Raw genomic sequence first — 14009 nt, 5'->3', positions numbered from 1 at the left:
TCCATCTCTGCAAGAAGGTACTGGGAACAAAACATGGACACAATATGTCCTTTTTTCCTATAGTTGTTGCAATTCATCCAGCACTTAGGGCACAGGGACCTATCAAGTTGCATGAAACAGTATGGGCAAGATGAGAGCACAGATTGTTGCCATTGCTGTGGTTGTTGTTTGGTATGCCACTGTCAGTGCAGTGCAGACACTGTGTTTGTACAGCTGCCATATTGTCTTCCTCCTGAGAACTTACTGACACCCAATGACCAGGAACAGAAGCCACCACAGCGATGTCGCACCAAGCTTCAGTATAATCATGAGGTGCCTCAAAAGATTGACCAATATTTAATGCTTCAGCCAAAGGTGGATTCTTGCAATGTAGTGTGCATTGATGCACCTCCATGTCAGTAGCCAACTGAAAGTTAGTTTCATGGACCATACAATCAACATAGGAATCATGATGACTGTCAGTAACAAACTGACATTTGGACTGAGGCTGTGGAGTTTGGATGCCCAAGCCCAGTTGGACTGGCGGGGCTGTTTATGACAGCAGAATTACAGTGCTGCAATGAAATGCATGCATTTACGAAGATAACTGGACAACAGCTCACATATTTCATCAAACGAAAGTGGCGCAGATTCCTGGAGTGGGGATAACTAGCACACGAACTGGTAGATCCGAGGATAAATCCGAGAAAGGAACAAAGCCTTACAAATGTTTCCATCAGTGAAAACAAAAGCAAGGAAGTGTTGCCGAAGGCACTTCTCATAAGCCTCCTGGTCTTCGGCCGCGTCTTCATAAGGGGGAAATGGTAGAGGGTACGCCAACAGTGTAAAAGCCTGCATTGTCAGTGTGGCTAAAGTTTCATGACAGCAACTGTAAGAGCCTACTGCTGCTTGCAGAGACATTGGACCACTGCCTCCATGACAGAAGAACTGAAGGAACAGCCAGACAGACTGAGCACATGGAAAAGAACATGACACTTGTCACCAATTGTATCATACTGTAAGATGCAAGCAACAGCACAGCCATGATGAACCTGAGTTTATTCTTCTTCCACATACAAGAAAACAACAATTAAGGACATAGACAAAAACATAGAAACAGTCCAGGTATTGATAATCGCAGCTGCTGGAAATATGTATTTCCACAATGTAAGATCAAGTGCCTGCTGCATTGCATGTATAAAGAGGAGGGCTCCGGTAGATGACGTGGCAGATGCTATGCTGTGTGCACGAGTCATGTGACCCACCACAAGCGGCCTCTGGTGGCTGGCCCCTGCATATGCTCTTGGGAGAATATTTGTGTGTCAGCAGCCTGGTGAAGCAGTGCATATCTTAGTATTATATACAAGGTTATAACACATGCACCTTGTCTACTATGCTCTATGCTGCTTGAGGTAACTCATAGCAGGGCAGAAGATTGTGTCAAGAGATTTTTGTGAGTAATATAATTCCTTGCAACTGATAATTTGCTATAATGTATGACAATAGCAAGAAGGCAGTTCTTACCATGTCAGTAACTATGACACTTAATGCAAATATTTAAATAAATATTCTAATACTTCTGGCATTAAATTCAGTTTGTACCTTCAACATCTATAACATTTTGCAACATAGTGCTATTTATACTATCATTTCTATATCTAAATTATGGTTTGTTCATTCCATAAGGGTTTAAATCTGGTATTTTATTTATAAAATTACAAAAAGACAGAATGATTTGCCAGTACTTACCTCCAGGAAGTGTAATTCTGTGTACTACCGACTCAGAATTTCACCTATCGAAGATAAGTAAGTAAATTTTACTTTTGGCAGCATTAATTTTATGTGATAGAATTTTTTTGTTGTGTTTCTTTCTTCTTTTGTTGACAATATTATTACAATGAAATTGCTACTCACCATATAGTGGAGATGCCAAATTTGTCATTAATTGGCTCCGGGAGCAGGCAACCAATGCAAGTGCCTTTGCTAACAGCACAGTGTCACCTACACTGCCTCTCCTGGGTTTGTAACCATATTAGTAGGACCCTAGATGGCTGGAAAACTATGACCTGGTCAGTCACTAAGAACTGATGGTAGGGTCAAAGGGTCCTAGTGTGGTGCAGATCTCATGAAGCCATGGACCCAAGTTGCCAACAAGACACTGTGCAAGCTGGTGGTCGCTTGATAGTGATGTGGGCTGTGTTTACTTGGGATGGACTGGGTCCTCTGGTTCAGCTGAACCTCTTGGAGACTGTTTGTAGCCATTCATGGACTGTATGTTCCCAAGTAGCGATGGAACTGTTTTGGATGGCTGCGCACCATGTTAGCTGGCCACAGTTGTTCGTGATTGGTTTGAAAAACATTCTGGATGATTTGAGTGAACAATTTGGCCATCCAGTTGCCCAACATGAATCCCACCAAATATTTGTGGAACAGTCAGTTCATGCACAAAACCCTGCACTTTTGCAATTATGGATGGATATATATAGGCAGCACGACTCAGTATTTCTAGGGGGACTTTCTGAGTCCATTCCAAGTTGAGTCACTGCACTACACTGAGTAAAAGGAGATTTTACATGTTATTAGGAGGCATCCCATGACTTTTGTCACCTCAGTGTATTTAGGCTTATCTGTATATTTTGAAAATTCATATTTCTCTGTTTCTGTAATTACTGTGAACTTAACACCGTTTGTGGATGTATTATTGTTTCCACCTTTATTTAATTCCACTTTTACACTACATCTACATCTATACTCTACAAACCACTGTGAGGTGCATGGCAGAGTGTGTGTCCCATTGTACCAGTTATTAGGGTTTCTTCCTGTTCCATTCACATATGGAGCGTGGGGATAATGAGTATTTGAATGTCTCTGTGCATGCAATAACTATTCTAATCTCATCCTCACAATCCCTATGAAGGAGATACTATGGGGTTGTGGTGTATTCCTAGAGTCTTCATTTAAATCCAGTTCTTGGTGCTTTGTTATTAGACTTTCTTGGGATATTTTACGTCTGTCTTCAACAGTCTTTCAATTCAGTTCCTTCAGTATCTCTGTGACATAGATAAAATGGATATCAACTGCGTTTTTTAAAATAGGAATCCCCATTTTTTATTACATATTCGTGTAGTACATAAAGAAATACGAATGTTTTAGTTGGACCACTTTTTTCGCTTTGTGATAGATGTCGCTGTAATAGTCACAAACATATGGCTCACAATTTTAGACGAACAGTTGGTAACAGGTTGGTTTTTCAAATTAAAATACAGAACATAGGTACTGCTTGTTTTAGCCATCCTTTGTATATTGGTAATCATTGTTGCCACAACTGTGTCATGGTCACTGATACCACTTTCTATGTGGACATCCTCAAAGACGACAGCTGTGTTTGTTGGCATTAGATCCAATGTATTTCCACCATGAGTGAGTTTCCTAACTATCTGTTCTATATAGTTTTCAGAGAAGACATTTAGTAAAGTTTCACAGCATGCCTTATCATGCCCGCCACTAAGAAAACTGTAATTCTCCCACTTAACTGTTGGATGATTAGTTTCCATTGATGATTACAGTGTGATGGGGAACTTAAGTACAAGTGAACTAAGGTTACAACAGGATGTGAGTCTGGGGGGCAATAGAAGGATCCAGTTATCTTTTTATGCCCACCCTTGATACTGAGCCTCAGTTTCTATCTCAACGGATTTGAGTTTCTTGTCTACTGTGACAAATACACTACCTCCATTTCCTATTTGTGTATCTTTTTGATATACACTTAAATTTCCCCAAAAATCTCACTGCTATCAATTTCATATTTCAACCAGCTTTCTGTACCTGATAACACGTGAGATACACTACTTTTCATGAGTGCTCCAATCTTTGACACACTGTTGTGAATGCTTTGGGGGTTAACAACTAGGATTTTAATTCCCTCACCTGTGGGAGGCTTTCTTTTGATCTTACACTGATACTTCTGGGTTTCCTACTGCTATCCTTATCTGGATCAGAGGGAGAGTTCCATAATTTAAAACATTCCTGTGTGCACCCCACACACAGTCAGCTGCCTAAGTATAAGCCTCTGACGTGTAGCGCACACCCCGACCCATTTATGGGGACCCTACAGTTCTCAACCCCATGGCACAAGTTCAGGAAGTTATAGCCCAGCTTGTCACAGAACCTTCTTCAAAGTCTCTGGTTCAGTCCTTCCACTCAACTCAGAACCAATGGGCCACAGTCAGCTCTGGGGACAATGCTGCAAATTGTGAGCTTTGTTGAAACTTCATATGCATAATTTTAGCAGATTGTTCTATTTTGTACTGCTCTCTTCACGAAGTGTCTTTAATGTAGATTGTGGTATTTAATTATCTTATTAAACAGTGGTAAGTCATTGTTATAGCTACCTACAAAAATGCACAATGTTAGAGACAGTTTTTATTCTGAAGTTGATATGGACCTTGTATGATACTGACTCCCATTTGTTCCTTTTTTCTTAATAACTTACTCTCTGCCATGCACTTCATGGTGGTTTTGCAGAGTTAGATGTAGATGTGGAACATTATCTAGAAAAAGAGGACAGGGGATGGAAAAAATGATATGGTATTCATTGCTTTGTGGGTGTTAATTGAAAGATCAAGAAATGAGAGACATGTGTATCAGATGTAGCTGATAAATGGTAAATAGACAAAACAATAATTGCAGTAGCAAGTTTTAAGTCTAAAAAGAGAAATAGACATTAAATATCTGCTTATGATATTTTAAGCTGAAAGAAAATTGTCACCCTCATATGAAAATGGGGGATAGGAAGAGGGTGTAAGAATATTAGGGAATTGGTTAAGAAAATCAGAAATCATTTTTACAAATAGTCATTAAAGGGTAATACTCAAACAAAGTTGACCGTTGAATATAATATCTGAGACATGAAGACATTGCAAGTTAAAAATGTTAAATAGTGCTGCTATTGATTCAGAGATGCAAAAACAATAAAATGGCTAAGAAAAATTAGAAGATAACATTAATTGTTTCATTTCAGATTCTCTGTTTATCGTTTAGACACAGTTTGGCTTATATTATTCATTTTTGCAACTAGATATGCTAATTGTAATACATACTTTGTAGTTATAAATATTTTGCACAAAAGCAACTGCCTCTCTACCACACAGCCAAAGATTTAGACTGTATAATAATTTTTACTTTTCATTATTATTTAGGTGGAGTGTTTGCAAGGAATATACCGAGCGATCTCATCGACTGCTACACAAATCAAACACTGATGGAACGAGACAATCGACTGCCAGCAACACTTACAACACTAATAGATATAATTCGTAAACTAGAGTTACTGCATAACTCTGATGTGCGAGTGTTGAGTACTGCTCTTCTTAATACGTAAGTTTCATTTAAAAATATTGCTAAGTTATGCACTTACTTGTCACAATTACTTAATCTACTAAAGCACATAACTGAGAGTAATTATGTGGAAGGGTGAACAATATGAAACATTATTGTGTAGCACCTATTTCAACAATGGGAAATGGAGAATAGAAGAGTTTACCTATGGGTCACTTAGGAAGAAATAACTTGAGGAGGGCTGATACACACAAAAATTTAAAAATGCATTTGGATCTTGTTTTCCAAATCTCATCATGCAGTGTAAGAGAAAGAGTAACTTCTTTGAGGGAAGAAAAAGTCACACAAAATATCATACCTACAGTAACACCAGGCATTTGTAAACAAAATGATTAGGAGTGAACAATTTTTGCACACCTCATTTTCAAATTCTGAAGGATTCTTATTCACATTGTGATTAAATAACTAAAAAACCAGTACCCTGATACTTAATTGAGTTTCTGAGTAGAAAAGAACTTTCCCAATAAAAGCTAACTACATTTTCCTTTCAGAATTTTTTCTCATTATACACCTGTACTTCTTGTCATCCAATAAAATTTGTTGGTATAGTATCATTTTCTCCTAATTTGGATGCAGAAAATATGGCAGTTTTATGCACAATGAGTGGGTGATAACTGTGAAAGATATGCTGATGACTGCTGGTCACTAGAAAATTGTCTATAGGAACTAACCATACAAACATGAAGATGATTTGTACAATGAGAACTATCTGAAATATCGTTTGTAAAAATGGTTTATTGAAGTTATCTGGATCTAGATGATCTCTGTCTGCACAAAAAAACTACACTTTACAACTTAATGCATGCCAGGTGGCCGTCCATGATGAAAATTTATTCAATAAAATTTTTAACAATATCCAGGTAGATTTTGAAAAACGTGAACCTATCATGAAGACTGGCAACTACCTCATAGTATAGAGAATGGTTAAACTGCATACTTCATAAAAGCACAGCATTCTGATGCTGTATCTGGCAGACTGCCAGTCATCCCTGCTCACTTCCACAGGCAACACTATAGCAGTTCCTTCATCCCTACCCCACTACTCTCCCTCACCATCTCCTGCCTTTTCTTTACCTTTCTACCCATCCTATCTGAGATTGCTGCTCACTACAGTTGGGTCTTAGTGCCCGAAGAGTGTAGTGACTATGTGCATTTGTGTGCATTTTTCTATACTTGAAAAACCCCGGCCAGTAGCTTGGTCCACTTTCAGATCTGGCTTTATGACACACAGTGTTTCTCTTGTTGTGAATAGCAGTCTATTCTGTTTCATATTGCTGTTATTCTGTCCTATATTTTCCATTGTTTAATCATGAAAAGTAAAATGGCACAAACCATGCTCTACATGATTAATGAATCACAGTTAGTCTGTAATGGAAACAATGAAGTAACAATGTACAGAGTTGTGAAATGGCTTGTACAATGAAAAGTACCCTCTGTATGTTGTTATAGTTATACCCAGAATATATTTTTGGATGGTAGATGGACATATTAGAGGCAGATATCAGTACTTGATTCCATCTACAAACTAATTTTTGTTCCTATGACTGTTATGTGATGCTATAGCTATCAGCAGTAAATACATAATGAGCAAACACGTTAAGGTGACTCATTACTTTGGTAAAGCCGGCCTTAAAGTGTAGCCCAACCACACTACTTGATTTGAGAACAAATCAAGTGAGAACTGTAAATATTTATTAAATTCTCTTGTGGACACAGTTTAAAGCTGAATCGCTTTTTAGTATAGTTTTCTGTAAGCACATGGCAGCCCATGTGAGCTTAAAAACTGTCAGAATTCTCTTAGGAAAGAAAACTATTGTTTCAGAGTCTACACAAGCACCAAGGGACAGAATAGCATACCTCATCTTTAAAATGGAGTTACTTGCTTCTTTAAATGTTCCGAACATAGAGTTATCACTCAGAACAAGGTGTGTGGTGGATTCAGACTACAGGTTTGTGAGTGTCACAACCATTAACACACACTGTATGGGGCCTTGCATTATCTACTGTAACAGATCATGAATTGTAATGGCTTCAAAGTATTTTGCAATTGTGTCCTTCGATAAAAAGTTCTTGGTTAACGTGCCACATAAATTTCTGATAAAATCCTAAGCTTTTGAATACTGTCTCCATTACTATAATCAAGGGCTAAGTCTGATTGTTATTATATGGGCAAGTCTCCCACATTTATGCTCAGAGGACATCTGATTGACTAGATTTTGTCATGATGACACCGCAGATATGGCACATACTGAGATGGAGCCCTCTGCGTCCATAATTACATTTTTGCTCACTTGTAGCACCACGACTCATATCACACAGCCCGCTATGTGAAGCCTTCCTCGGTGACCTATCAGGCATTGTCATGATCATCTGTAGAAAAATATCCATTGTATTATGATTTTATAGCTTTTAAGAGGTCTCACTGTGTTGCGCTGATGACAGTGCCACCTTGGATGTTCTACAAGAGATTGCTGTTTGCATCCCAAACCAGTGTCAGCATAATCTTTCCTGGTAGTATTTATTTATTTCATGTTCTATGGATCCATACAGTGATGAGTTTGACATGGATGTAGAACATGTCAAGATTATGATTACATATAATTACATGAATATTAAATTACAATTTACTACTTAACAGATATTGCAGTATTACAAGTAAAACAATAAATTATTGTTATCTTCAATCCCAAATAGCAACATGTTTAACAGATATAGTTAATAGTACAAAATGAAAATAAGAATATCTATATAAAATACTTAAATTAAGCTTTGACAAATTATTGTTTTCCGCTTCAGGAGTGATGTGAAGAACAGTTTTACAGGTATATTCATTACCAAGCTGTTGAGCAGTCATTCAGCAACAAATACGCAATAAAAATACTTTCCTGAACTACACAGTGACTGAATGAAATAATGAAATCTACATAAAATACTTGTATTAATATCTAACTGTCACAAAGCTTTTCAGTTATATGTTATCTTGTGTAAGGTCTCTTTCACAAATCCAGTTTGAAATTTTTATAGTTTGGATGATGATGTATGAACCATTCTGAGCTCTTTCTTCATTCTCCTCTGATCAGTGACAGCAGACTCAAGATGTATCCTCAGTGATAGTTCTTTGCCAATGGCTGGAGAATTTCCTCACAAATACAGAAACACATTACACATTCAATTCAGTCATCATAAATTGATGCAACCCTCGTGTAAACACCTCTGAAACTGAAACCCATTGTTGATAATATGTGGTGATGCATATCTACATGACTATTCTGCAGTTCACACCTAAGTGCCTGTCAGAGACTTTGTAGAACCATCTTCAGGCTATTTCTCTCCCATTCCACTATCAAAAGTGTGCTGGAAAAATTAACACATAAATCTTTTGTATGAGCTTTGATTTCTCTTATTTTATTACAATGATCATTTTCTTCTATGTAGCTGGGTGTCAACAAACATTTGCACATTTGGAGGAGGAAGCTGGTGACCGAAATTTCATGAAAAGATCTCTCCCTGCAGCTAAAAATGTGTTTGTTTTAATGATTACCACCCCAACTCATGCATCATAGCTGTGTCAGTCTCTCCCCTATTTCCTGATAATACAAGATGAACTGCCCTTCTTTGAACCTTTTCAGTGTCCTCGACATATCCTATGTAAGGATCCCATATCATGCAGCAGTACTCCAGAAGAATGATGGATAAGCATAGTATAGGCAGTCTCTTTAGTAGATCTTTTGTGTCTTGTAAGAGTTGACAGTAAAATGCAGTCTTTGGTTCCCCTTCCCCACACCAATTTCTATGTGATCATTTCAGTTTAAGTTGTTTGTAATTGTAATTCCTAGGTATTGAGTTGAACTGACAGTCTTTTGATCTGTGCGGTTTACTGTGTAACTGGAATTTAATGAATTCCATTTAGTACTACTGTGGATGACTTCACATTTTTCATTATTTAGGGTGAATGCCACTTTTTGAACCATACAGATATATCGTCTAAATCATTTTGCAATTACTTTTATCTCCTGCTGAGTTTTCGAGATGGTAAATGGCAGCATCATCTGCAAACAATTTAAGAGTGATGCTCATATTATCTCCTAAATTATTTACATAGATTAATAACAGCAGGGAGGCTATAACACTTCTGTTTTACTTGACAACTTTGTACCAATTATTAAAAATTGTGATCTTTCTCAAATGAAATCACCAGTCCAGTCACATAACTTAGATGATACTCTGTAGGCACGCAATTTGAGTAGAAGCCACTTGTGAGGGATAGTGTCAAAAGTCTTTTAGAAACCTAGAAATATGGAATCAAACTGAAATACCTCTCAGTGGCACTCATTGCTTCATGTGAGTAAACAGCCAAGACATAATTTTCAAACACTGTATATATTCCAGAATGCTACCGCAGATCAACGTGAGTGATATGGGCCTGTAATTCAGTAGTTTACTCCTATTTCCATTTTTGGTTATTGGTTATTGATGTGACCTGCACAAGTTTCCAGTCTACCAGGCTATAAGTATGGATCTTTCATCAAGCAAGTGATTGTATTTGACTGCTAACTGTGGAGTAAAAAATGGTTCAAATGGCTTTGAGCACTATGGGACTTAACATCTGAGGTCATCAGTCCCCTAGAAATTAGAACTACTTAAACCTAACTAACCTAAGGACATCACACACATCCATGCCCAAGGCAGGATTCAAATTTGCGACCGTAGCGGTTACGCGGTTCCAGACTGAAGCATGTAGAACTGCTCGGCCACACCAACTATGGAGTATACTCTGAACAAAATCTAATTGTTACACAATTTGGACCAATTACCCATGGCAGCTGCTATTGTCTCGAATTCTAGAGTATTTATTTTGTGTTTTTGGTGAAGGAATTAGGAAAACCATGTTTAGTAACTCCACCTGAGTGACACTCTCATTGGTAACATTACATCTGTCGTTGCACAGTAAAGGTATTGATTCTTCTGTAGAACCAGAATTTCTTTGGGTTTCAAGACAGAGCTTCATTGTGGAAACAATTAAAAGCGTCTTGCATTGAAGTTCATGCTAGATTTTGAGCTTCTGTCAGACATCACCTCACTCACAAATTTTTCATTGTTTTCAATTTTTCACACTGTTTTTTGTTGGTTTTGCAACTGTGTTATGACCTGTTTTGGGTACCATGGAAGAGGATCAGTTAAATCTCTTTTCAGTTTATTTTGTGTAAGGCTCTCAATTTCCATGAATATTATTTCTCTGAATTTAAGGCACATCTGGTCTATGCTGACATAGTTAATTTTGAAGGATTGGAGACTGTCTCCTAGGAATGTATAAGAAAATTCTTATTGGTTTTATAGGTATATTTATTTTGCTTTTATTATTTGTGGAATTGGCTGTTATGGTATTTAGCTTAACTATGACGATCTTGTGGTCACTAATACCTGTGTCCATCATGATGCTACAATTTGCTTAGCATTATTTGTTGATAACAGGTCGAGTATGTTTTTGCTACCATTTAATGCTTAATATGGTGAAATTTCATCCACTGCCACACAGTTGTTTCCCATTCTGATAGCATCAAAGACAGAAATATTCTCTGTGGCTACAGCATGATGTGCATAGTTTGGAAGATGGGTTTGTCACTAATATCATACCACTTGCAAATTCCAGCTCCAAAAATTGCTACTCAATCAGTCATGCATCATCATACTTGACTACTTTTCTGCAATAAAGTCCTGTAGTTTTCATAGCTCCATGATGCAAAATGTGAATAACACAAAGCTGTTTACCCCTAGTGCCAGTAGGGCAGCCTTCTTTACCTTTTTTTTTTTTTCCAAGTTACATGCTACTGATGACATGTTTTGACATTTTATTTTACACCTACTCTTCATCCTTTGTCACAGCCTCACTTAAGTATGAGGCTAATTTCACATCACTGTGATCATTGCACATTAATACCAGGAAGATATTGTCAGCAAGATATCAGCTTGCTTTTGGCAATGCTTTTGTGTGATTATGTTGGTAACCCGTCTCAAATGGTCATGCTTTTGATACTGACTGAAGTTCTAAAATTAAATAAAATCTTTGGTAGGCTGTAAACTGGTAGTATTAATTTTAAACCTGTGCAATGATGACAAACTAATGAATTCTAGGATCATATTTAAATATTAAATTAAACACTAAAAAGTCATAACATAGCTCTCTCTCTCCCCTCTCCCCCCCTCCCGCCATCCTCTCTCTCTCTCTGTGTGTGGTGTGTGTGTGTGTGTGTGTGTGTGTGTGTGTGTGTGTGTGTGTGTGCGTGTGTGATTTACCTTTCTGTATGAATCTCTTATCTACATACAAATTGTAATCATGTCCAACAGGTTCAGAGTTGATGGAATTACATTTAATCCAGAAATACAACCTTCAAAAGGCGTTTCCCCATATGGAATTCAGGGATTTCAGAAGGAGAAACATGCATTACTTATGAAGTCATTTTTACCAGAAAATACAGAGTCAATTGATGTAACTATACTTACACCATTTGAAAAGGTAAGTAAGTTTAGATTAATAAAATGAAAAATTTTCCATTTATAATTGATTTTATATAAATTATTGTGCAGATAGTACTGAAAGGAGAATTTATTTGTGGAAACTGTAAAAGACAAGGTGACACAGAATTGCTAACAGTTCTTCTCTTCAGGAGGTAAAATTCCAGTACTGTTGATAGATATATTGGGAGCAGAAAAAAAGATAACCTAGCTTTCAGAACTATTAGTTCCCTCCTCAGAGAGAAAACAGGAATAGGTTAGGAAAGTTGGGAAAAGGAAGCACCTCATTTGGACCCCAGCATGAGAGGGACCCATCTGTTGTGAGGGTGAGAGGAGGCAAACATGAAGGGAAAGTGTGAAAGAGAGGAGGGGGGGATCTTGGGGTAATGATAATGGTCTGGGAATGTCGAATCGTTTAACAAGTATGTTACAAGTGGAGGAGGATGATAACAGGCAACAGTGGGTGGTATGTAAAATATATGTGGAACAGATGATCTGATTTCAGAGCCCATGGAGTAATTTTTATACACATTTGAGGTTAGGCCTGTTTCTGGGTGTAAAGGTGATACTTTTAAGTTTTTTTTTTCCTTTGAAAACAGGAGGATATAATTACAGGGCTGTCAAGGAGATTTGTCTGCAAACAAGATCTGTGGGGTTGCTGCAAGAGAGGGGAGTCTGTTAGAAGTTATTGGTACAAATGATGAAATATTCAGTATTGGAGCCAATATGTTTGTCACAGACGCCTAGGCAGTAGAATAGGAAATCTTTGGTATGGAAGGTATGGCTGCTGTTGAAGCGGAGGTATTGCTGTGCATTGATTTGTTTTATGTGGACTGAGGTTAGGATGCGAGCTTCAGTGAGATGGAGGTCAATGTCAATGGAGTTGGTTTTGTATTTAAGAAAGAACCATGCTGTATTTGGAAAACAACCATGCAAATTTGACTTTGGAAAAATAGTTAAGTTGTTCCAGAGAGTGGAGGCATTTTTCTTCACATCAGGTCCAGACTACAACAATGTAATTGATGAATCTGTACCCAGCCATGGGGGCTAGCTTTTAGAATGCTGATTCCTTGCAGCCCATGAGAAGTTTGGCATAGGATGTGGTCTTCTTGATTCTTGTAGTCATTCAACTGATTTCATTGTAGATCTGGCCCTTGAATGTCAAGTAGTTAATGAGTAATGCTTAAGTTGTCTTGGGTGACAATAAACACATAGTACACTATCAGGAAGGCGTTAGGAGAGCTATTGTAGTAGAACTATGAAACTGTGAGATATTGCTATAGAGAGAGTTTGCATTGATAGTGAGGTGGTTCCCAGGTGGTAGAGGAGTGGGAATGTATTTGAGATATTGTAGGAAGCAGTTGGCATCTTCTCTGTAGAATGGGAGACTCGTGTGACAGTTGGGAGGTGTTGGTCTACCAGAGCTTTGATATCTTTCATATGAGCTTTGACACCTGCTGTAATGGGGCAGCCAGCATTGTTGTTTTTATGTGTATGGGCAGTAAGTAGAGGTCAGGAGTGTCAAGGATGTCTGTTGAGGCAGATGTGAGTCCTTGTGAGGGCCATGCAATTTTTAAGAGTTTCCACAGCTCAATCTGGATGGTAGAAATGGGGCTATTAAGAAAAGTATTGCACATCATGGTGACAAGGAGCTGATGAAGCTCACTGGGACATACTCCTCACAGTCAAAATCCACAACAGTGGAACAGGAAGGGTGATGACAGTGTGGACTGCCTTTAGGTCACAAATAGCTCAGGGCTCAGTTTCACAAAGTTTATAAATTTCAGAGATGTTTTGGGGAATTTATGGAATGCCTGGAGATGGTGACTTTGGCAAATACTAGAAGTGTCTCTTTGAGTTATGTATTGGAACTATTCTAGCAGAGTTTCATGAATGCTCTGTTGTTGTGGCTTGGGACTAGTTAGTGAAACAGAATTGCCAGTTAAGATTATGGGGGAATGAGAGGAAATCCTTCACTGCATCACTATAATTTGAGTTGGGTGTGGGAGTGAAGGTTTTAAAGGAACTGATATTTCAAGATTGGAGTGGGGTCTGGATAAGAGGTTATACATATATTCCAGTGATTCTTTTATACATATTTGACACTGGGATGTAAAAAG

At 37.9% G+C, this 14009-nt stretch overlaps 1 protein-coding gene across 1 annotated transcript in view; it reads left to right on the top strand.

Annotated features, from left to right (window-relative positions):
• LOC126144536 (uncharacterized) overlaps positions 1 to 14009 on the top strand; it is a 191867-nt gene that overhangs the window by 34549 nt on the left and 143309 nt on the right. The window contains exons 3-4 of the mRNA XM_049915497.1: positions 5178 to 5355; positions 11722 to 11890. Coding sequence (XP_049771454.1) covers positions 5178 to 5355; positions 11722 to 11890 — 347 coding nt within the window. The remainder of the gene's footprint in view (positions 1 to 5177; positions 5356 to 11721; positions 11891 to 14009) is intronic.

The sequence above is a fragment of the Schistocerca cancellata genome, chromosome 2 (genome assembly GCF_023864275.1).
Source record: "Schistocerca cancellata isolate TAMUIC-IGC-003103 chromosome 2, iqSchCanc2.1, whole genome shotgun sequence".
Lineage (NCBI taxonomy): Eukaryota > Metazoa > Arthropoda > Insecta > Orthoptera > Acrididae > Schistocerca > Schistocerca cancellata.
The sequence above is the reverse complement of the archived record's forward strand: the minus strand, read 5'-3'. Positions and strand labels throughout refer to the sequence as shown.